We start from the raw sequence: 22,237 nt of genomic DNA on the forward strand, positions 1-22,237 counted from the left end.
TGATGGTCTGTAAAGTCAGTAAAATCCGCTCCGAGTAGGTAATGCGCCACTGAGTAAGAGCATGGATAACCGCCAAAATCTCTTGCTCATATATCTGTGCTGTCATCTCCGACCTAGAGAACAATCGGCTCTCATAAGCTATGACATGGCCTTCTTGCATCAAGACCGCACCCAGACTACGACCACAAGCATCACAATATACTTCAAATGACTTATGCAGGTCCGGCAAAGTCAAAACAGGTCCTGTAGTCAATTTCTCTTTCAAGGTCTGAAAGGCAGTCACCTCTGTGGATCCCCACGAGAAAGGGACTCCTTTTTGTGTCAAGATATGCAAAGGGGAAGCAACCTCTGCAAACTTTCGTATGAATTGTTTGTAGTACGAACACCGTCCCAAGAAGCTTCCAACTTCATGGACATTCTTCAAATCGGGCCAATCTCAGATAGTCTCTATCTTAGCCAGATCCATTTGCACTCCTGCTGCTGAGACAATGTGTCCCAAAAAGTGTATCTAGGAGAGGAAAAATTCACTTTTCTTTGCATTAATCACTAACTTGTGATCTCGTTATGCCTGAAAGACCTGAAGCAGATGATCTCTGTGTTCTGCCTCATTCTTGGAGAAAACCATGATGTCGTCAAAGAAAGTGCCAACAAATAGCATGTACTCTCGAAAAATCCTTCCATCATCCGGTTAAATGTTGCAGGAGCATTGGTGAAGCCAAAAGGCATCACCAAAAACGCAAATAACCCAAAAGTTGTCTGAAAAGCGGTCTTGTAGACGTCTCCCGGTGCTATCATGATTTGATGATATCCACTCTTCAAGTAAATCTTGCTAGAGCACGAGGATCCCCTGTAACTTGTCGAGTATATCATCGATCCTAGGAATCGGAAATATGTTCTTGATGGTGATTTTGTTGAGAGCTCTATAATCGATGCACATTCTCCAAGATCCGTCTTTCTTCAAATCCAACAACAGTGGAGAGCAATACAGTGAAATACTACGCTGGACAAGACCCTTTTCCAAGAGGTCTTTCACTGGGTTCATAATCTCTTCATTCTGTGCTCGGCTCACACGGTAAGGTGGCCAGTTCGGTACTTCCAGGTATCAGATCAATGGTTTGATCTTCAGGCCCTCTGAAAAGCAATCGGCATGAGTGTGGAGAAAAATCTTGGCGTTCTTTTGAGCAGGTCAAAACATATTCAACCTTTACAATCGTTCAATTCTCTCCCAAAAGAATGAGTAAAGAAACTGAAGTTCATCACGTACAATCTCTAAGCCCTTCATTTATCAAAGTCGCTTTCTCGGCCCGGTAGTCAACCACGACGTAGTTCTTGTGGTACCAAGGGATCCTGAGTAGAACGTCAGACTGCCAGAGAGAATGGCAAAGCCCCGCTTTGCATGACTCATCAACTCCTGAATAAAAGCTGACTTCTGTTCCAAGCAGTGATCTCGGACCTCTGTAGGTAGACCCAAGGTGAACCGCTCAATCTGTTCTCTGAACGAGATCTTCTTGAATGAAGAGGCGGGTAGAAAAGAGCTCCAGAATCTTTCACAATAAGCATTGATTGTATCCTTCTTGGTCATCCGAAGATGGTTCCAAGCAGCTCGTATATCCCGTTCGTATTCTTGCGTCAACCAAGAAGAAATAAAAAGCTTTTTAAATTTCAACCATTTAATTGGCGCAGTCTTGTTTAAAAGAAACGTGGACCACCAAGTACGAGCATTCCCCTTAAGGTAAGAGGTAGCTCTCCGAATCTTGGAGTGCTTTGAATAGCGTCCTCCCGTGAAAGCGATGTCAAACTGTTGTATAAAACAAAGCCTTCAAAGCATCTGAGTATCCTGAAAAAGTATCAAACTTGATCGAGTGGCCACCTTCCTTAAACTCTCGGACTTTCTTGCTTTTATCTTCAAGAAAGTCATACTGGTTAGCTTTGTAAAAATTCTTCTTGTTCGCATAAAAGGTTCCGTCATCGGAATCTGAGCTGTCTGTAGACGAGTCCTTAGTAGAACTGTCAGTCTCTAGGCGAGATTTAGCCTTCTTTGCCTTTCTCTTGCCCTTTCGGAAGCGTTGCTTCTTGCTTCGCTCTTTACCTTTTCTGTCTTCTTCGCTCGAATCTGAGGGGCTAGAAGAACTGCCAGAAGGAGAAGAAGAAGAAGAACTGGGTACTCCTTCAAATCGAACACGCTTCTTCTGTTTTTTTTGCCTTGTCAAAAGTCGACTGATGACCCAAAAAACACAAAGTCTGCCATGCGTCATCATAAAACCGTCTCTGAGCACGTAGTGCTCATGACATTGCCCATCTTGCAACTGTTCAAAGATCCTTGCAAAATCTTCATCGATAGCATACTATTCCTTCATGTCATCGAGCTCATGACGATAAGAAATTGACACAGCTGAAATTTGTGGCTTCCTTGATAATGCATCAGCCACAACATTCTTCTTGCCTTCCACATGCATAATCTGAAAGTGGAACATAGAAAGAATGTTTGCCCATCACATATGCTTTTCGGATAACTTTGATTGTGTCAAGAAGTATCGCAGGGTCTAATGACCTGTAAGGACAACAAAATCAGCACCTAACAGGTAGTGCTTTCAGCACATGAATGACGGCCAATGCTCTTTCTCATAAATTTGCATAGTCTTTTCTAGCCCTTGCAAGATTCTGCTCTCGTAAGCTACTACCTAACCATCTTGCATTAGCATTGCTCTGATGCTATTGCCACAAGCGTCACACTGGACAACAAATGATTTCCTAAGACCTAGTAAAACAATCACGGGATCTGAAGTCAACTTTTTCTTTAAGAGACTGAAAGTTGAAATCTCTTTTTGGGTCCATCCGAAATTGACCTCTTTCTTTTGCAAAGCGTGAAGAGGTGAAGCTGTCTCTGCAAAATTCCTGATAAACCTTCTATAGTATGAGCACAATCCCAAGAAGCTTCGGACATCGTGCACAGTCTTTAAGTCTGGCCATGTCTTAATAGCTACAAGCTTTTCGGGATCCATTCGAACACCATCCTTTGACACTATGTGGCCTAGAGAGTGGATCTCTTCCAAGAAGAATTCACTTTTCTTAGGATTGACAAGTAACATGTGACTGCGGAGCTCTTCCAACACAATGATCAAGTGACGCCTATGCTCCTCTTCATTCTTCGAATAGACTATCATGTCATCAAAGAATGTGCCAACAAACTTTTGATGCGGACGAAAAATCCGGTCCATCCTATTGAAAGTAGCAGGAGCATTTGTAGGACCAAATGGCATCACTAAGAACTCACAGAGACCAAATGTCGTCCTAAACGCAGTCTTGCGCATATCCCCTAGCCTTATACGAATCTAATGGTATCCTCTCTTAAGGTCTATCCTACTGAAAATTGCAGCACCCTCTAAACGGTCAAGAATATCATCAATCCTTGGGATAGGAAACCTATTCTTGATGGTATTCTTATTCAACGCACAGTAGTCAATACACATGCGCCAAGAGCCATCCTTCTTCTGCACCAGGAGGACTGGGGAGCAAAACGGTGAAGAACTAGGCTGAATCAGCTCCTTCTCTAAAAGCTCCTCAACCTTGCCCATGATCTCTTTCTGTTGAGCCGCACTAACCCTGTAGGAAGGTCTGTTTGGTGGGTTACACCTTGGCACCAAATCTATCGAGTATATAAGAGGGCATGTGCAAGGATTCTGTGCTGAAAAACTGTAATTCTGTAAACTTAGACTTTATACGCATATAAAGTCTCAAGGGGCATCTGGAAACCAAATTTCAAAAATCTGACTGCACCAGTGCATTCTGAAGGGGCGCTTTACCATAGGTATACATTGAAACTAAAGTTTTGACCAACTCTTAACACCCAAAAGGAAAAAGACGGAGTGTCTGAAACGAAAAAAAGGAAAACTTGTGATTTTGAGCACATTTTTGCATGAAAATTGGTAGAAGTGCTTAAAAACCAGTGCTAGATACTTGGGGATGCTTATGAATGAATTCTATCCAAAAATTCATCAACAGACATCATACGCGTATGATGTGTCAAGGGTGATTCTGGCAGTAATTTTGAACTTTTGACATTATATCCATCTTCTGCATGTTGTGTTGAGTACATACACCAAGTTTCATGTCATTTGGACATATAGATTGAGAGTTAAGGGGATTTTACTCTTTCAGAGCATTCCTTGTAAAAGTGCTGATTTTGAGCAATTTTGACATCCAAAATTTCTTGTGAGCACATATTCTTGTTCCACACACTAAGGAGCACCTCTGGTAGAAACATAACTAAAATCTGAGCAAAAAACTTCATATGCGTATGAAGTCTCAAGGCCATATTTGAGAGTCAAATTTCACTTTTGACCACGTAGGGGGTTTGGAAATGATGTGTTAAGCTTGCTTGCAAAATTTCATCTCATTTGAACACCTACTTTTGCATGTAGAGAGACTTTGCAGATACAAGATTGTAAAGGTGAAAAAGTGGTGATTTTGAGCAATTTTGACATCCAAAATTTGTTGTAATCACATATTCTTGTTATATGCATCAAGGAGTACCTTAAGTAGAAATCTGAGCAAATTTTGAGCCAAAAGACTTTATACGCGTATAAAGTCTCATAGACCAGACTTGGGTCAAAACAAACATTTGAGTATATCGTAGTGTCCTAGAGGATAAAAGAAGTCCCTAGCCAAAATTTCATAAAATTTGGAGCTCATTTGGACTTGAAAAGAGCAAAAGACAAAAAATTGCAGATTCAGGCTTGTATTGGTCTTAATTTGCTCAAAAAATGTCCAAATTGAATTTTGGAACTTGTTGAGAGTTGCTTGAGTGATAAGGAATCAATGGAACAAAAGTCATCTCATTCTGCCACAAAAGACTTTATACGCGTATAAAGTTTGAAGTGTCAAAATAAATGTCAATTCAAAAACTGAAACTTGCAATCGGTAGTGGACATCAAGGAGAGCTCACATACCAAATTTTGTCAAATTTTGAGCACATAGACTTCATACACGTATGATGTCTCTAATCCTAATTTGGAGGTGAAAACTCACAATAAGCACTATAAAAGAAGCCTAGTGACCAAGTTTCAACAAATTTGGGTCACATTTGGTCAAGATACAGACAGAAATCCTTGATCCTGAAACTGTTATGAGTGCTATTTCAAGTGTAGTTCACCAAAACTGCTCTAACTTTTGATAGACAACTCCAAATTGAGTCACGTATAGCTAGGAAGAAAGCTTGCGGGCAATAGGATACACCAAGACCTGGTTTTGGTTTTAGAGCTGAATTTTCCTAGGTTTCCTATATCCAAACTTTTAGGGTACTCAGATCTAGTTTCTAGAGACCAAAAGAGTCGCAAATTCTTGACTTTTAGAGACCTGATCAAGGGCCAAAGGTACTTATTAAGGACTATCTTGAGAGTATTGAGTGGTCTAACATTAAGAAAGCTAAAATCAACAGGATGGAAAGCCAATCTACCAATCCTTTTGTAGATATGACCAGATGTATGCCAAGCCACGCTAGAAGTACTAAAATGCAAATCTATCCACACTTTGACACAAAGCCACACAATGCACTAGAAAGACATGGATATTTGGTCAATGAAGCACCACAGATATCTCCACCAAACATGAGAATTCCTACAAGAATTCCAAAAAGGGAGCCACCTGGATAATGGATTCCCTTCTAGAGCGATAACGAGAGATGTAGTTAGCAATCGCATCTAGATCCAATTGGGACCTCATAGATGCCCGATTGACTAACCCCTATTGCAGCCATGTCTATTCCATATCAATTAGACCAAAATGCTGCAGTCATTTCATCTATCAATTCCTACACTTAAAAACAAGTCAAGAACAAATCAATTTCATATTCCGGAATTCCATTTCATAAAGTCATCCAACAGAATACTGTCAACTCTCAGTATCCCTGAAGCTCAAAGAGACATCAATGACTCTAGTATTCAAAAATCGAGGCATCTGTTGACAAAGGAGCAGAGTAACTCCCCTCTTGTGCAAACCCAGTGCACCAGATCTCCGGCCAAGCTGAATTCTGGGCTCCATTTAGAATAGACTATGCTAAACCAAAAAGCTTCAAAGTAAAGATTCACATTCCGAGGAATATCTGCTAGGTCTTCCTCCTCCATTCGCTTCGCGTCCATTGCGAAGTAGGTCTTGAATTTAACCAAGAACCGTCAATTCGCTTTACCTTCTTTCTTTCTTTTCGTGCCAATTTTTGTTATGGAACGAGTATCTGCTCGTTTTCGTCCAATTCGAGTTGTTCATCAACATGCACATCGCCTTCAAAAGGCTTCAAGAGACTCACAAAAAAAAACATTGTGAATCCTCCAAGTATTCTGGTAGCTTCAGTCCAAAGGAGATATCATTTATCTTTTCGGAAAACCTGGAAAGGTCCACACTATGTCATGCTAAGCTTACAAAGAAGCCACTCCTTTCCCTTTTGTTTTCTTTCTCGGTCGTGCCTTCCCATAATGTAAGAGCACCCAATCCTTCTCCTTCAATTTCAAATCGTGCCAATGGCGATCTGCTGCTTTTTTCTGTCTTTCCTGAAAATTCTGCAAAGCCTTCCGGACAAAGTCCCTCGTGAACTGGTCGGCTTCAAAGAAAAATCTTATCTTTCGCGCTAAGGGTAGAACCTTTGTAGCAAATTCAAAAATCTCAAATGGCATCTTTCCCATCAAAGAGTCAAACGTGTTTTTGTTGGCATATTCCACCAAAGGTAAAAACCTTTCCCAAGTAGTCTTCTGATCCAACCAAGAAGACTTCGACAAATCGAGTACCATTGAATTAGCAATCTCTGATTGCCCGTCAGTCTGCGGGTGAAACGAGAACTGCAATCGCATGCCTATGTTCTCCCAAATAGCCGTTCAAAACAAACTCGTGAACCTGGGGCCTGTCGGAGACAATTGTCTCAGGCATGCCATGTAATCTGAAGACCTGGGCAATAAACAATCGTGCCCACGTTGTGTTCTCAGGAGATGAATTCCATTGCAATACTTTCCCAGGGCGGGTGGGTATGGGTAAAAGTTGTAACAATCCCTGTGCTTTATGCCTGTCAAACTCGACCTTCTGGCATACCAAGCAACTATGCTATGGCGCGGAAATTATGGGTGCCCACGATCAACGTGTCCTTCACTCTCTGCAGCGCCTCGTCGACACTGGGATGCGAATGTTACTCGGAAAGGAAGCAAGGTCAACCTCAGCAGGGACGACAACTCTCCATCACGAGTTTAACATCCCACCCGTACCTGCCTTTTGTGGGGGACAACGAGCAAGGGCTTTTGACAAGTATCGCTCGGTTTCATCTACCTGGATAGGCTCCTTGGTAAACAAGAAGCCTAAGAACCAACCATTCAAGAAGTGGACTTGGACGACAAAAACCAAGAACTGGATGAATAAGTATATCCCAGCGGCGGCTGACTTTAGCTCAATTCGCTACCACGCATGGGACAAGTGGGACGAGAGGAATTCGGGCTTGGCGTTGGAGCCCTATAAGACGGCCGGCTATGAACAAACTCATGGATACCTGCTGCAGCTCAATAAGAGCACTATAGTGAATAGGAAGGAGGAGAGAATGTTGGCTCTCGTGAGAGTAGGTGGGCTCAAACTGGCTGATAGTTACATGCGCTGTCACGTGACACATCCCAACCCTACGTGTCCGTGGACAAGCTACAGCATGATCAGGGTTCAGTAAGTCAAGTCAGTCTAGTAATCTGGCACTTTTGTGAGTCTATTCATAGACCGTGCATGCCCAGTCACTTAGCATAGATGCATATCCTCTGGTTGCACACAGCATGATCATCGGTATTCCCTTCAGAATCCATCAGATTCAGTTAGGAGAATTTTCCAGTGCATTTAGCCTATTTTCCCTACTTTTGGTTATTTTCACTTATTATTTTTAAGTGACTTTCCAACAAAAGTAGGTAGGGCAATTTTGCTAAGTTAATATATAAGCAAACCCAAGTTAGCACTTTCTGGCAGAAGAGGCAGCAAGAGCTTCCCGCTCAACAGGCAACTTCTCAGCAGTACCTCCAAGATCTGGCGTTTTCAGCATTGCCTGGATCGTCAACACCACCAGCACCCTAGCGTTTGCAGATTACTACCATCGCCAACAGATTCATCAGCTTTGCTAGCGTTTTCCCAAATCAGCCCCATCAGCGTTTTTGGATTTCTGTCCCAGATCAGCCTAGCGTTTTTGGCTAGCAGCAGAGTGCCTCAGCGTTTTTGGTTTTCAGCCCAGCCCGCATCAGAACCACGGCGTTTTCAGCCCTAAAGGACAGCAGCAGATCAACCCCAAGTTGGTTGTAGAAGTTCCTTCATTTTCAGCCATAAAAACGCAGCCAAAACAGTCATTTTCAGCCACCGAAACAGTCCCGAAATTCAGCAGTTAGAAGATCTCAGATTTCAGCCATCAAGTCGTCGTCGTCATCGGCATAGTCCAAGTTGCATCAGTCCATTGCATACGCATTGTACCACTTTGTGCAATCAAAAAGTAGACCACTCTCGCCGACGAGAGTGGGGCCTTCGGAGGAGGGTTTTACGTCTCGAGTGTCGTATCTCTCTTCTCTCTCTATCTCTCAGTCTCATACACTTGCACGCACAGTGTCCATTCACTTTGTTTGTGATCATAGTACTTTCCATTAAGAACGGAAGGCTCTTCCTTCCATAAGAACTAAAAGGAACCTTGAGCAGATTTCGGAGCACTCATCTTGAGCAAAGCGCAAACAATCATTCCACTGCACCTAACATGCGCGGACACAGCATTTGCACGATGTGCTCCCAATTAGAGGGTCATTCGCTTTCGCATTTGCTAATGAACTGTTCGGCGGCGGCTGATGACTCTAGGGAGAGATGGCTAAACCGATTCAACTCCACCTCAACGCAATCGACCCTGAAGAAAGGACCGTTATCCTCCTTGGTGGGGAGGCTCATAGGACCTTCTGGGTACATCGTGATCTGCACTTGAGGGATGGAACCGCAGGGCACGTACTTGTGGCGAAGAAGTACCCCAATACTTGGGTACTCAGCATAGGCGGATGGGGAGATAATGCTCCCCTTCCTATGCTGTTATTTTGAATCCAATCCCTTCCGGGGGAAATGACGTAATTCTCCCCAAGCGAAGCCAGATGAGCTACAAGAGCACCCAAGTGCCATTCCCCCCCGGGGGGTCAACTTCACCTAAAAGGGGTTGGGAGGTGCAAAAGGGAGACACCACCAACCTCAACGGACGCCACCTGTGAGCCGACGCCCTGCCAAGCGGATATAGCATTTCCTAGGGGAAAACTGTCGGGTTACAAAGGCAGTTTAGTGAGGTGAGCGATAAGTTACCTGGAGGAGGCAACTCCAAAGGGAAGACCGAAGCAAGTCCCGCAGTACCTGGGCCTCTGAACAGAGGTACTTGGTCGTTGTCACGCCCAAATCAAGTTGGTGAAATGGTTCTCTCAAGGGAATAGTCATGGCCTTAAGAGTGTAGATAATTCTGGCCTCTCGTAGTCCAGAGGAAACTAGTGACAAAATCGTCTGCCTTCGGATTCTGGGTGTATAGTCTTGGTCGTTCTTCTTGTGCACTTTTCTGGTGTATGAGGAGAGCGACCGCGCGTGCCCTATCTGACTCCGAAAACAAAACAAAAAACCAAGCAACTACGCACAAACGCATCCTCGTCCTTCTTGAGTCTCGGCCAATAGAAGTCTCTCTCTACCCCTTCCAAGGTGGTAGCAATGCCGCGGTGACCCGTAAAAGGCAAACAGTGGCATTCTACTAGAACCTTTTCCCTCAACGGCTGGGTAACGCACAACATGGTTTTCTTCATCAAGTAGCCATCGCGAATAGAATAGTCCGCTACCATCCCCCCTTTCCTGTATTCAACTAATACATCTGCAAAATCTGTTCTGTGGCGTACTGATTGACCATATCCTCGAAGTTTCTATGATGTATCGTGAACATAGCCAGGACCAACGGCTTTCGGAACAAAGTATTTGCCACCAATTTCTTCTGTCTCTGCACATGGACAATCCGGAAGTAAACTGTGACAAGAAATTTTACCCATCGCATCTGCTTTTTCCGATAGCTGCTTCCGTGACAAGAAGTAGCGTAACCTCCCATCATCTGTGAAAACCGTAAAATCGGCTCCAAGTAGGTAATGTCGCCACTGAATAAGAGCATGGATAGCCGTCAAAAGCTCTTTCTCACAAATCTGTGCTGTCAATTCTGGCCTTGAGAACAATCGGCTCTCGTAGGCAATGACATTGGCCTTCTTGCATAAAGACCGCATCCAGACTACGACCACAAGTATCACAATATACTTCAAACGACTTCTGCAAGTCCGGCAAAGTCAAATTGGTCCCGTAGTCAATTTCTCTTTCAAAATCTGAAAGGCAGTCACCTATGTGGGTCCCCACGAGAAAGGGACTCCTTTCTATGTCAAGATATGCAAAGGGGAAGCAACCATTGCAAACTTTCGAATGAACCGCCTATAGTACGAACACAATCCCAAGAAGCTTCTAACTTCACAATGGACATTCTTCAAATCGGGCCAATCATGGATAGTCTCTATCTTGGCCGGATCCATTTGCACTCCTGCTGCTGACACAATTTGTCCCAAAAAGTGTATCTCTGGTAAGAAAATTTCACTTTTCTTTGCATTAATCACTAACTTGTGATCTCGTAATGCCTGAAAGACCTGAAGCAGATGATCTCTATGTTATGCCTCATTCTTGGAGATAACAATGATATCGTCAAAGAAGTGCCAACAAATAGCCTGTACTCTCGAAAAATCTTGTCCATCATCCGGTTAAATGTCGCAGGAGCATTGGTTAAGCCAAAAGGCATCACCAAAAACTCAAATAACCCAAAAGTCGTCCGAAAGGCTGTCTTGTAGACGTCTCCCGGTGCGATTCGGATTTGATGATATCCACTCTTCAAATCGATCTTGCTAAAGCACGAGGATCCCTGTAATCTGTCAAGTATATCATCGATCCTAGGAATCGGAAATCTGTTCTTGATGCTGATTTTGTTGAGAGCTCTATAATTGATGCACATTCTCCAAGATCCGTCTTTCTTTAAAACCAACAACATTGGAGGCAATACGGTGAAGTACTAGGCTGGACAAGACTCTTTTCCAAGAGGTCTTTCACTTGGTTGATAATCTCTTCGTTCTGTGCTCGACTTACACGGTAAGGTGGCCGATTCGGTGGTGTGCTTCCAGGAATCCAATCAATGGTATGATCTTCAGGATGAGAAGGTAGTAACTCGCCTGGCAGGCCCTCTGAAAAGCAATCGGCATGAGTGTGGAGAAAATCTTGGCGTTCTTTTGTTCAGGTCAAAACATATTCGACCTTCATCCATCGTTCAATTCTCTCCCAAAAAAAAAAAGAGTGAAGAAACTGAAGTTCATCAAGTACAATCTCTGAGCCCTTCAATTGTCAAAGTCGCATTCTCGGCTCGGTAGTCAACCACGGCGTTGTTCTTGTGGTACCAAGGGATTTCGAGTAGAACGTCTCAACCTTCCAAGGCAATTACGTAAAACTCCGCGTGCCCCAAACACCCCTGTCATTGCAAACGAAGTTTGTCGATGCTCGGTGTAATGGCAACATCCCGGTCGGGTGCCACTCGAACTACCTCCACCTGTGGCCTCAGCTTGTCGAGCGTAATTCCAAATCGAGCCGCCAATTCACAAACAAGTTGGCCTTGGCTCCTTCAAAAGAGCTTCCTGATCTTTCCTTTTGCCCTAAAAACGGGAAAGTTGTACTTTCATTTACTTAATTCGGTTTGGGTCCCACGCAATGTGATATGAGTGTTGCTTTTTATCTGCCTTTTCTGCCACATCCCTTAGCTGCTTTAGAACTTTCTGGCCTTTCTTCATCATGTTCATTCGATGCCTTTTTAGGGCACTTCGCAGAGATATGCCCAGTTTCCCCGCATTCAAAGCACTTCCCCTCCTTTATGTAGAGAGCCCTCTCTTGAGGAGTAAGCTTGGGTCGTGCATCCTTCTTTTCTGGGTTGCTCTTCCTCTTTCTACTTTCATTTGTCGAAGTTTGTTCGGCTCTTTGTGTCATGATCTCATGGTGGGGTAGGTCAAACTGCTTGAGTGAATGGCAAAAGTTAAAACCCTGTTTCGCATGCCTCATCAACTCCTGAATGAAAGCTGACTTTTGTTCCAAGCAGTGATCTCGAATCTCTGTAGGAAGACCCAAGGTAAACCGCTCAATCTGTTCCTTGAACGAGATCTTCTTAAATGAAGAGGCAGGTAGAAAAGAGCTCCAGAATCTCGCGCGATAAGCGTCCACTGTATCCTTCTTGGTCATCCGAAGATGGTTCCAAGCAGTTCGTATATCGCGTTCATACTCTCAAGTCAGCCATGAAGAAATAAAAAGCCTTTTGAATTTCAGCCATTTAACTGGCGCAGTCTTATTTAATAGAAGCGTGGACCACCAAGTTCGAGCATTCCACTTAAAGTAAGAGGCAACTCTCCGAATCTTAGAGTGCTCTGAGTAACGCCCTCCCGCGAAAGTGATGTCAAACTGTTGTACAAAAGACAAAGCCTTTAAAGCATCTCTATAACCAGAAAACGTGTCAAATTTAATTGATTGCCCACCTTCCTTAAACTCTCGAACTTTCTTGCTTTTGTCTTCCATAAAGTCATATTGGTTGACTTTGTAAAAATTCTTCTTCTTTGCATAAAAGCTGCTGTCATCAAAGTCCGAACTATCTGTAGAAGAGTCCTCAGTAGAACTGTCAATCACGGGGTGAGATTTAGACTTTTTCTTGCCCTTTCCGAAGCGTTGCTTTTTGCTTCGCTTTTTGCCTTTTCTGTCTTCTTCGCTCAAGTCAGATGAGCTAGAAGAACTATAAGAAGAAGAAGAAGAAGAAGAAGAAGAACTGGGTACTCTTTCAAATCGAACACGCTTCTTCTGTTTCTTTGCCTTTTCGAATGTAGACTGACGATCCAAATAACCCGGGAAGTCAGTGCCTTTCTTCTGCTTTTTGTTGTGCTTAAAGAAGAAGAAGAAAGAAGAAGAAGAAGAAGATGAAGAAGAGAACTGGGTACTCTTTCAAATCGAACACGCTTCTTCTGTTTCTTTGCCTTTTCGAATGTAGACTGACGATCCAAATAACCCGGGAAGTCAGTGCCTTTCTTCTGCTTTTTGTTGTGCTTTTTAACTTTGTTCTGCGCGTCAAAAAGCTGAGCAATTCGTGCATCAACCACCTCTTCTAATTCTTTCTCTGTATACTTCTTAGGAGTAGGAGGTTTCTTGAGAGCGGGTTTGCGGGGTGGTTTTGTGGTTTTCTGTCTGCGTGTGCACCTCATCTAGAGAAGTCTGGCTCATATATTTTGCCAATTTTGGATCCTTGGCAAAATTAAGCATCATCTTTGTTGCATCGCCGATCAATTGTCGGCGCTCCATCTCTTGACGCTCCACCTGAGTAGGCTGAGGCGGGCCATACTCCTCGCGTGAATCTTCGTTGTGATCCCTTCCCGCATCTCCGGATGCAGAGGGAGTTGACTGATCTTTGCCTGAAGCCATAGGTGCCGCGGAAAAAAAATTAGGGATTAGATTTCCCTCGGAAGAGAAATCGGCCGTGCTCTGATACCATTGTAACAGACTTGGACACTCCAAGTCGAGAATCACAATTGATTCGACATTGGCCCGCCGAAGTTCCGTGCCTAGAGATATTGGCCCCAAAGATTGGCGCCCCTTTCGGTATTTCTTTATGTATTAATATGTATTCAGAGTACAAGAGTGCAGACAGGCGCTCACTCTCACAAACTACCGACGTGTCAAAGACTAAAGAATAGAGCCAACTTACAGATGCCGGCCGAGAGGCCTAAACCCTAAGTAGAACAAGTAACAGGAGAAGAAGTCCTACCAACTTACGGGGACCCCGTCCGATGGGGCCCCAGGTGACATAAAGTAATAAAATAAAGCAGGACTGACACACACACACAAGAATTGCGACGTTGACTGATGACGTGGCATGTTGTATGGATTTCCGCGTTTTGCGTTGGTTGATGACGTGGAAGGCTGTACGGATTTTCGTAAACTGCGCTGGCAGCTTTTTGGCATTGCTTTGGGACCAAAAGCTTTTAAGTTTTAAAGGCTTTTTACTGTAATTGCTTTTCAGGCCAAGGGCCTTTAAATATGAGGTTAGGGCTCATTCTTTAGCATGCTTCCTGGAGAAGGTGCAGAGTCTGGAGTATCGGCTTGTACTGTGTTGATGTAATATAAGGACTCTCTCTCTCTCTCTCTCTCTCTCTCTCTCTCTCTCTCTCTCTCTCTCTCTCTCTCTCTCTCTCTCTCTCTCTCTCTCTCTCAGCTCAGTTGGTATTGAAGTGCTAAAAGTCTATTCAGTCTGTTCTTTTCTATTGGCACATGAGAGAGAGCATTGCTGGGAGCCTATTCACAAGAGTGCATATAAGTGGACCAAAATGGTGATCGAAGGTGCACCATTCTCTCGCCCCCCCCCCCCACACAAAGGAGTGAATAGTGGCTACTAGACTCCCCCACATGTGCCCCACAACTCAAATTTCAAAAGTAAAAAGACAAGGAATGTGTAGAGTCGTCTGCAATAAAAGTGGGTGTCCTAGTGAATGGACCCAAATCTGGCCCAACCTAACAAACACTAGGCCCATGCCTCTGCCATCACAGAAGGACAACCTTATGAAGCATTGCATAGCCACAGAGTCTCTCAAACCCTAGACGATGGGGGAACCTTGGAGATGACCCTCCAAACTCTACCACAGCATTGATGCATGTGCATATTTGCCTGTGTGTAACCCATGTCTCTAACTTGCATAAACACCAAAACCATGAAATGATGAGACCTTCTAACATTACTATGGAAAACCATGAATGTAGCCAGTAGATATTATCAAGATAATATAATTACACTTTCAATTCATAGTGTAAAGGACCACATGATGAAGAATTAGAATAATTAAAAATAGTCCACGCCTGTCCTATGTGATGTGGTCTTCAACAAGTTTACCTTTTGCAAGGGCACACTTGCTACTTGATCGTATACTCTTTGTGACTTGTCAATTACCTCCTCTGCAAGCTTTACAATTTGTGAGGGTTCCAAGCCAAGAACAAACTTGAACTCGCTTGAGTTGCCTGGGACAAATTTGAAACATACCTCATAAAAAAGATAAGTCCGATATGAGTTCAAGTCTACAAAGCAAAACCCTTAGTTTATTTTCAGCTTCTCGAAGAAGATAACACCTATGGATTTGAATCAAGAAAGTAACAGGATACAACATTCCTCCCGCAACACAATGAACAAAAGAAGAAGATACAATTTACTTCCTGCTTTCCTTTTTGCTTTAAAAAGGATAATGATCCAAAGAGAAGGGCAAATGAATCAAACTTGTGAAAGTGCTTCCATAAACTAGCACATAATCATCTTCAAAGAATTCACAACACCTAACTAGAAAACTTCATGGAATAATATCAATGACTGATCCATCCAATCTCCAAGCAAGCAAACATTGTCCCAAAAGCTTATACTACAAAAACCTTTCAACAAGCACAGCCATTTCATGTGTTTTAAGGAGTCTTGACAGATTAACTCGAATCATGAACAATCCCAGCAAGGGATAAAAATTAGCTGGAACCTCAATGTAGCTTAAAATCTTAACGTTTCCATTTGATGAGAGAGCACAAATGTTCAGTACAAATCCTCTTTCAAAGGTGATGAAATAATAGAGTGCAAATGCACGTAGGATCTAAATTACGAAGTATCTGCAGATATACGAAGCAAAAAGCAAGCCTGAAATTTCAATTGTGTTGAGGTATCCTGTAAGAAGAAAATCTCAATATCTCTCTCTCTCTCTCTCTCTCTCTCTCTCTCTCTCTCTCTCTCTCTCTCTCTCTCTCTCTCTCTCTCTCTCTCTCTCTCTCTCTCTCTCTCTCTCTGTCTCTGTCTCTCTCTGTATGTGTGTGTGTGTGTGTGTGTGTGTGTGTGTGTGTGTGTGTGTGTGTTCAGGGATGTGCGTAATGAGAGGCTTACCTCCAACAATGGCTTTAAAGATACGCATAAACAGTCTTCCTGCGATCAAGACACCGATAGCAGCACCTGCGTATTGAATAACCTGCTGCTGCTGCTGCCGCTGCCTGCCTCCCTTCGTTGCCATCTCTCTCTCTCTCTCTCTCTCTCTCTCTCTCTCTCTCTCCCCCCTTCAATTTTGCCGCCAGGGGACCTGGAAGAACATGTCTTGCATTGTAAATGCTTACTTTAATAGGACTATCCAAAAATTGTCAAAAATGCTCTCTCTATTGGCTATACTCTCCTCTCTCTCTCTCTCTCTCCATAGCCAATAGAGAGAGTATATCAGGTTTTTGTTTAGTGCTCGACACCTCTTGCATATGTTGGTTGAGCAAGAAGCGGCCTACATTGGCCACTTGTAGTTGTGAGGCTGAGTATAGAGCAGCTTTCACAACTATTCTTGAGCCTTTGGCGTTGTTGGATAGCAAGCTGCCGCCACCATCTTTACTCATAGCTAGAGTGCTTTTGCAATTGTGAGGAACCCAGTGTGCCATGCTCGCATGAAGCACATAAAGGTGCATTATCACTATGTCAGGGAGAGGCTATCTGTAGGAGAGACCAGCTTGGCTCGTGTGCCTACGTAGGACAGTCCTTAACTAATATTTCACCAAACATTTGCCTTGTGAGGAGACTGATGCTTTCCGCAAATCTTTGGGCTTAGTCCCCTTTGTGGATTGATCACATAGGATCTTGCACTTCCCTATACATGAGTGTTAATTCATGTTCAGTACATTGCTCTTAGGGAAGGTTTATTGCCATATATGTTAGTGATTTGTGTGAACACACTTAGGACCATCGGGGCACTTTATACCCTCTTTAAGAGGTTTCTTTCCCCCGGCTTGTATATATGTCCATCACTCTAGGGCATGCCTTATCTTTGTATTGGCACACTTATTAATACTACTTCTTGTGTTGTTTGCTCTTGAGCTTCCCCTTCATCTTCTCCTTCTTTGCGTGCATTCTTGCATCTATATTTCTAATAGTGAAGAGTGCTCACCGGTTGTAAAGCAAGATTCAATAGACATATCTTTATTGCAGGCAAGTGAGAATTTATTGTCTTTGAGATAAGAGCTGGGAACTTTGTTATCGACACAAGATATTGCAAGTCACGATAGGTTAAATTCAAGATATCCTTTTTGGCCATACTCACAATTGTGAGTGGATGAGTTATATTAACCTAGAAAGGAAGGTACAAATATCCTCACGCATGTTAAGTGCCTTTTATAATACACAATTCGGGGCTACACATTCCTTGATAGACAAGAATACTTTGGTGATTGGTAGATACCAAACCCGAGAGGGCTTTGATTGCTTGATTCCAGTCTTCAAACTTCCTGCTTTCTTGAATAATCTTTTTGAAGCTAGCCATTGAGTGGTCTTTTTCACAGGTACGCCGGTTCCTAGCTTTTCGAGTTTGCATGAAGAAGTGGAAGCAAACAATTTATGTCCAGATTAGGATAGCTTGGTTCTTTTAAATCTTACCTCTCAAGAGTAGGTTGTTCTTGAAAAACTAGATCTTTTGTATCCATTAATATGCCCGCTAGGCTTTTCGTGGTTGGACAGTGTTGGAATAAGTGAAGGGGATCATGTCTAGCCCCTTGGCACCCTAAACATATATTAGAGGCTATCCCTCTAGTTAAAATCTTAATCCCGGTAGAAATGGGTTAAATTCAAGATATTTTATTGGGTGCTTGCTCTCCAATATCTAGGATAGATAAGAGAGGCAAAGTTTTCACAACTTAGATTATGAAGAAAAGGGTTAGATCCTCCATTTATTGTATGATTGATATCTCTATTGAGATAATACAATTTTAGTTTTGTGCATTAAAATATTATCAGTTTTGTGGCATGACCTATTTTGTCCATGTCATTTAATCTCTTGTAGCTTTAATGCGATGGCTCTATTCATCCTTCGCCCGTGGCTCTTGCATGTCTAGAGTGATCTTAGAGCATAATCTATCTTATGAGGAAATTTTCTTTGCTTTTGCATTACACTAGTATCAAAGCCAATTTTGACTCACAAAAAATTAGATGTATCATTATTTTCTCCATCTAATGATTAAATTGGCTCTGCAAGCTAGTTTGTAGAAAACTTTTATATTTTACAACTATTAGTAGGTTTATTAAGCAATCTCCGATCATTATGTTTAGTAAATTTGCAAGACACATTGGTTAACCTAATAGATGTGTGTGGCAAATTGTTGCATCTAGGTAGGATTAGTCGATTTGATGACAAAATTAGTGTAATGTATACATTGCTTGGGCTTTGTGTGCAGAGAGAAATGGCATGCAAAGCTTGAATTGCAGGCATTAAACATAGCCTTAAAAATTCCTTAAGTACTTTTAATCGTTTTGGTTGTAAGCGAAGTTTGTGTTGCAGATCATCAAGGCACTGTAGGTACTTTTGGGTCACAGAGGTTCAAACAGAGGAAGAAGGGATTGAAAGGCAAATCTCACAAAGTGGTGGGGGGGGATCTATTAAAGCTAGTAGCATCTCACGTGAATAGCCCAATGCGATCCCTTTTTTTTTGGGCTTTAGATATTTGTCAAAGTCTTGGTAGGGCAATTTACTGAGGTGGGCACACTAAGGCCCCATTGTATTATTATCGGCTACTCATTTTCAAGGTTGGTTGGTTTAGATCTCTCTCTCTCTCTCTCTCTCTCTCTCTCTCTCTCTCTCTCTCTCTCTCTCTCTCTCTCTCTCTCTCTCTCTCTCTCTCTCTCTCTCTCTCTCTCTCTCTCTCATTGGTTCGGACACTTCTGCATCGTCAACTTTGACATGGTATCAGAGCCTTGGTGGAGGAAAAGCATCGTTGAGAAGATGCGAAGATGTCTGTCTTTTGCCAACAGTACCATCCACTTCCCCCTTTATAATCAACGTTCTAAAACGTCGTCTGTCGGAGCCATCCCTGCTCTGCATATTGCGTTTTGAAACGCTACTGTGTTTTGTGGCCCACCTTCGAGCGATGCTACCCACCGAGTGTAAGTTGCGCTTGTGCTACCAGCTACGTTTTAAAATGCTCCCTCTATAGTGCTGACAATGGCATCTAAGGACGCCATTGGCAAGCAGCAAGGTGACGGACCCTCCCACTAAACCCTTGAATTTTGGAACGATTTGCAGCGCCCCTTTGACGACGACACCACTTGGCGACGACACAAAGTCCCCACCACGCCCATAGCATTTTGAAACATTGTTGGCTAAGGGTTGTGAGTGCCCTTTGGGCAGTAAGGTTGACCCCCACTGACCGTCTTTGTGACTTTGTGGTGCTGACTTCGGAGATTCCATTTGCAAAATTTGGTGTATAGCTTGGGCTTTGTGACGACTCTTTGTGACGACTCTTTGGAGTGTGAGAAGAAATCAATCGTTTTCCAGATCTTACAACTACGACATGGCCCCCCTTGCTCGAGCACCAGTGACAAATTGAACAGCAATAATGTTAGGCCAAGGGCTAGAACTCACATGCGGTCAAGGGTTGCTATATTTTCAGCAAACTATGAGTCTATATATAGCAAGGTTGGGTGGAGAATTGCATGTGCAACTCCCCAGAGTCTTACACTGGTATCAGAGCGATGGAGAAGGGTCGGGGTGCATGAGCTTTGCATGGAAAATGTGTTCTCTCTCTCTCTCTCTCTCTCTCTCTCTCTCTCTCTCTCTCTCTCTCTCAATCTCATGCCTGGAAGAAGGCCTGCTTGCATGCTTTTCACGCTCAGTACTGAAGAAGAGGATCAAGTCAAGACCCGACAAGAAACAGGGTTGTGGTAGTCCCTGCTTGCAAGGATGAGTAACTTCGCCATGCCTAGCAATGCGGGCACGTGGCCTTATACACAAGGAGGAGAGTTTCATGGCGTGCAAGAAACTATGCACTCTAGGACTTGATGGGATCGCCATCCGATGGGGAGCAAGGTTCGTCAAAGCAGCATGGTAAAAAACGGTTTGCAGAGCACGTTGGAACGCCCTTTCTTGCTGGCGCACCCGGCCATAGCTAGATAGCTTCATTATTTTATTAAAAAAGTATCAATTGGGCACCCTAAGTTGGGCGCCCTAGCCCACAGAAGAGGCTAGTAGATTTAGCACAATCTGCTCGAGTCAATGTGAAGCCCTTGAAGCTTCACAGATTAGGCATTCTGCAGGTTAGGCAGACAAAACAAAAGCAGTGAGCAATTGTTTCCCAATTTTACACAGTTTTAGCCGTATCTTTTTCGATTATGCAGAAAGCGATTGCAAGTTTATTTTGGAAATCCATGCAAGGCATCGACTTGTCAATTCTAAGGTAAGGCCTTGGTAAAATTGTGTTGGCAAGACCGGTTTAGTAGTCTCTAAGCCACGACCATGGTGTTCGGCAAGGTCCAACACGGCCTAGCTGTCATGAGATTTTTTTAGGGTTATAATTCCATTTGCTTCATACTTCTAATGGTCTACTAAGGCAATTGTTTGAGCTCTTATGCAAGGGTTTCAAGGATACTATGTTTCCTCTTGATTTGGGGAACACTAGAGGCCAAGAAAAAGGGGCCCTTGAGCTCAGATTCCCAGAGTGCCAATTGAAGATCGCGTGAAACAGCATATGCAACTCTCCACCCAACCTCGCTATATATAGACTCATAGCTTGCTAAAAATATAGTACCCCTTAATCACATGTGAGTTCTGGCCCTTGGCGTGACATTACTCCCGCCTTGGAGAAGCGTTTTCGTCCTCAAAAACAAAAGTGATAATATCTTCGTAAAGGACAATAATGTTTTCCATAGTGGCATCCTTCGTGGATCTAGCTATCCCTTTAACCAAAACATGGTTCAATAGGAGGTTCAATGAAATCAAGAAGAACATCTTGATTTTCCACATTATTGTCCCTTTAACCGTGTTGTATAACTGGTCTATATTTAGCATAATGTGAAAGTCCATTTATAACTCACTATAGTATGCTAAACGAGTTACCACAACTAAGAGGTGTATAAAAATAAATCTCTTCTCACTTTTCATAAAAGTAATATACTGACATAACTCATCAAGAAAGATTAAGTCGACCTGTTATTATTCTTCATCAGTAAACAACCCCACCAAAACTGCCGATCGAGGTTGAGAACCTAATTTAAACACAAAGAGACTAAACTTAGTCGCAACATGCTTTGCCTCATGATAAGAAAACTCTAACTAGAGAGATAATCTTTCTAATCGGATTGCTTGTTGCTAACGTATGCTCGCAGTATATCTTTTAGCACGACATTAACACTTGTAAATTGCCTATCCACCTTTGGATGTATTGAAAGTACTGAGCTGTGTTTCCCAATTGTTTACAGACAGTCTCCAAAAATGACTGGTAAAAGTGGCTTACAATTTTGTGAAACATTGTTGAGTTATCAACAATGTTATGAATACCCAACTTGGTTAATTGTACAAAGTCTAGTCATTGATCTACCAACACCCAAACCGAGCCATGAGCTCTATTGGGGATTGGTAAACCCACAACTAAGCTCGTAGAGATATTGTATAGGGCCCATAACACCTAGTGTGCATTGATCTACCAACACCCAAACCGAGTGATGAACTCTATTGGGGGTTGGTAAACCCACAAGTAAGCTCGTAGAGACTTTGCATAGGGCCCATAACACCTAGTGTGCATGCCTCTAGCAAAAACTAATCCAAACTTGCATTTTCATGACTATAATTGCTAATACGTATGGCAAATGTGATGCTTATAGCACACATCAAAGAGGAGAGTAAATAGTTTGGAGAAGAAACTAAACACTTCCTACTACAATCACTTGCAAGCCTTGCTAAAACGTTTGAACCATAATAGAATGTGAAACATAAATCACATCTAGGTACAAACAATGAAACATTTTCATTAACAATACATAGCTTTGCTATATGCATAAACAACCATCCGTTAATGTTGTTTAGCATCATTTGTAACCTTAACAAGTTGTGCTATGTACCCGACAATTTTGGGCCGTTGAAATTGTTCTTGATACTACGTGCTCAAAATGGCCTGCAAAACGGATTTGACCAGTACTTAGGGACTCTATCGCGACACATACTTGAAATAACCAGCGCCAATGTCAGTTCTTGAGACTCATATTCTCCACATGTGAAATATGTCTCGTATAATGACGTCAAAAAGTATGACATCCATCAAGTACAAAATGTACTTGTGTGTGGAGGTCATTGTAAACACTTAGCCACATGAGTGAGAGGAACCCTAA

At 42.8% G+C, this 22,237-nt stretch overlaps 1 protein-coding gene across 1 annotated transcript in view; it reads right to left on the reverse strand.

The window, feature by feature from the left end:
* LOC147460761 (Zincin-like metalloproteases family protein) overlaps positions 1–16,223 on the reverse strand; it is a 66,576-nt gene extending 50,353 nt beyond the window's left edge. The window contains exons 1-2 of the mRNA XM_086508465.1: positions 16,004–16,223; positions 14,984–15,108 (exon numbers count right to left, since the gene is read on the reverse strand). Coding sequence (XP_086364591.1) covers positions 14,984–15,108; positions 16,004–16,127 — 249 coding nt within the window. The 5' untranslated portion in view covers positions 16,128–16,223. The remainder of the gene's footprint in view (positions 1–14,983; positions 15,109–16,003) is intronic.
* Between the last annotated feature and the right edge of the window lie 6,014 nt (positions 16,224–22,237).

This window comes from Adiantum capillus-veneris, chromosome 3 (genome assembly GCF_014529385.1).
Source record: "Adiantum capillus-veneris isolate H3 chromosome 3, ASM1452938v2, whole genome shotgun sequence".
Taxonomy (NCBI): Eukaryota; Viridiplantae; Streptophyta; class Polypodiopsida; order Polypodiales; family Pteridaceae; genus Adiantum; species Adiantum capillus-veneris.